The following is a 2,293-nucleotide window of genomic DNA, read 5'->3' on the forward strand; positions in this document are numbered from 1 at the left end:
CACTAAGTGTTGTGGACTTTTTAAACATTTTTCAGTAGTCTACTGCACTTACAAAAGAACGAGACCAGCTTTTGACTCCATAAAACAATTGTTGGAAAATGTGTTGGAAAGTGGTGAATGAGATAAATACTCATTGTCCCACATTGATAAAATAAGGGAAAGGATGACACTATATAATGCCCAAGTTTGGACAATGGGTTGGGGTCCCAAGGGATACCCATGTTTGTTAAAGGGAGCGGACCTAGTCTAGGCTAGGTTCGAACCATTAGCCACACACGCGCCGCCGTCCGTCCGACCGGCCGGCACGGTCACGGTTTTGGGCTTGGCTTGGCACATGTTTAAATTTTTAGACAAATAAATTAATATAATATTTATTTTGCATGTCAGAACAGTGCATGCCAAAACAGTGTGTCCCTTCATCCGAATCAGTGCATCTTTCCTTGTGAACGGACGTGACTCTTGGGCTCGAATCAGTGCATCTCTTCAGACCGAACCATTGCAACTTTTTGGCCATGCATGCATCGAAGGGATGCAACCGTCCGAGGGAGCCGTCCAACATTTATAAATAGATGGCCCCTGCATTCATTCCAACTCGCTCATTCAGATTTCATTTTCTTCTCTCTTGCATACTCACATACTCATATCGAGTCTGAGTTTCTTAAAGCACTTCTGTTCGAAGTTTTTTTGAGTTTGCAGTGCTGCTACTCAAATTTGTGAAGCGTTCTATCTTGGGAGACAATTTGCACAATCCCGTTAGCACCTAGACGGGGCAAAATTTGTCTTAAAGAAAAAGAGTTCAACTCTTGGCTCGCTTTTGATCGTGTGGTGGAAATTGTACTTACAAGTTTAAGACAAATTTTTTGATCATGGCTGCTGTTCCAACTCCTCCTGTTACGCCGCCCCCACCACCACCCCCTGTTACGCCGCCACCGGCTGTTGTCACGGCCCCTGCTGCTTCTAATGCACATGCCGAGAGACTTGAGAAGTTCTCCGGTTCTGACTTCAAAATATGGCAGCAGAAGATGTTGTTTTACCTCACAACACTTCATCTTGCAAGGTTTTTGAAGGAAACTGTTGCTGTTCCGGCACCGGATGCTGACACACAAACAAGGTCTGTCTTTGATGCATGGTGTCACAGCGACTTCTTGTGCCGAAATTACATACTGAATGGGTTGGACAATACGTTGTATAGTGTATATTCTGCAACCAAGACTGCTAAGGAACTGTGGGAATCCTTAGAGAAAAAGTACAAGACAGAGGATGCTGGCACGAAGAAGTTCGTAGTCGGTAAGTTTCTCGAGTTTAAAATGGTTGATGCCAAGACGGTGATTAGACAAGTGCAAGAGTTCCAAATCATCCTCCATGATATAATGGCTGAAGGGATGATGATCAGCGAGTCCTTCCAAGTGGCTGCATTAATCGAGAAATTGCCACCTTTATGGAAGGAGTTCAAGAATTACTTGAAGCACAAACGCAAGGAAATGGGGCTCGAAGACTTGATCGTCAGACTGCGAATTGAAGAAGACAATCGTAAAGCGGAGATCAAAACTGGTAAGATGCCAATGGAAGCGAAGGCAAATTTGGTGGAGCCAAACGCTATAAAGAAAAGAAAGCATTTTGGAAAAGATACAAAGCAAGGGATGAACAAGAAATGAAAAGGAACCTGCTGGAACTGTGGAAAGTCGAACCACAAAGCCAAGGATTGTCGCTTACCGAAGAAGGACAATCAGTACCGGGCAAATGTGGTCCTACACAAATCTGTGCCTATTGATTTGTCCGAGATAGATTTGTCAGCAGTAGTCTTTGAGGCTAATATGGTTGATCATCCCAAAGAATGGTTTATCGACACCGGAGCTACACGACATGTCTGTGCTGACAAGGATTTATTCTCGAAGTATACTCCTATAAGTGGACGAGAGCTCTATATGGGTAACAATGCGACTTCTAAGATCGTTGGATTAGGCAAAGTGGTGATCAAGATGACTTCGGGAAAAGAGCTTACTCTCATCGATGTCCTCCATGTTCCGGACATAAGAAAGAATCTTGTATCGGGGTCTAGACTGGTCAAGGCCGGATTTAGAATAGTGTTTGAAGCCGGCAAAGTTGTAATCATGAAAAATGGACAGTTCCTAGGAAAAGGATATATAGAAAAGGGACTGTTCAAAATGAATGTAATGACTGTACTTCGTGATCTTGAAAGTAATAAAGTTAATGCTTTGAATTACTTGGTAGAATGTTCTAATTTATGGCATAATAGATTAGGACATGTTAACTTCAACACTTTGCGAAAACT

At 42.9% G+C, this 2,293-nt stretch overlaps 1 protein-coding gene across 1 annotated transcript; it reads left to right on the forward strand.

Annotated features, from left to right (window-relative positions):
- Positions 1-866: 866 nt before the first annotated feature.
- Positions 867-1,655, forward strand: LOC140871996 (uncharacterized). The gene has a single exon (XM_073274737.1). It carries the CDS (start codon positions 867-869, stop codon positions 1,653-1,655), a length of 789 nt encoding a protein of 262 aa, XP_073130838.1.
- The last annotated feature ends 638 nt before the right edge of the window (positions 1,656-2,293 follow it).

The sequence above is a fragment of the Henckelia pumila genome, unplaced genomic scaffold, assembly GCF_033568475.1.
Source record: "Henckelia pumila isolate YLH828 unplaced genomic scaffold, ASM3356847v2 CTG_461:::fragment_3, whole genome shotgun sequence".
In the NCBI taxonomy this organism is placed as follows: Eukaryota; Viridiplantae; Streptophyta; class Magnoliopsida; order Lamiales; family Gesneriaceae; genus Henckelia; species Henckelia pumila.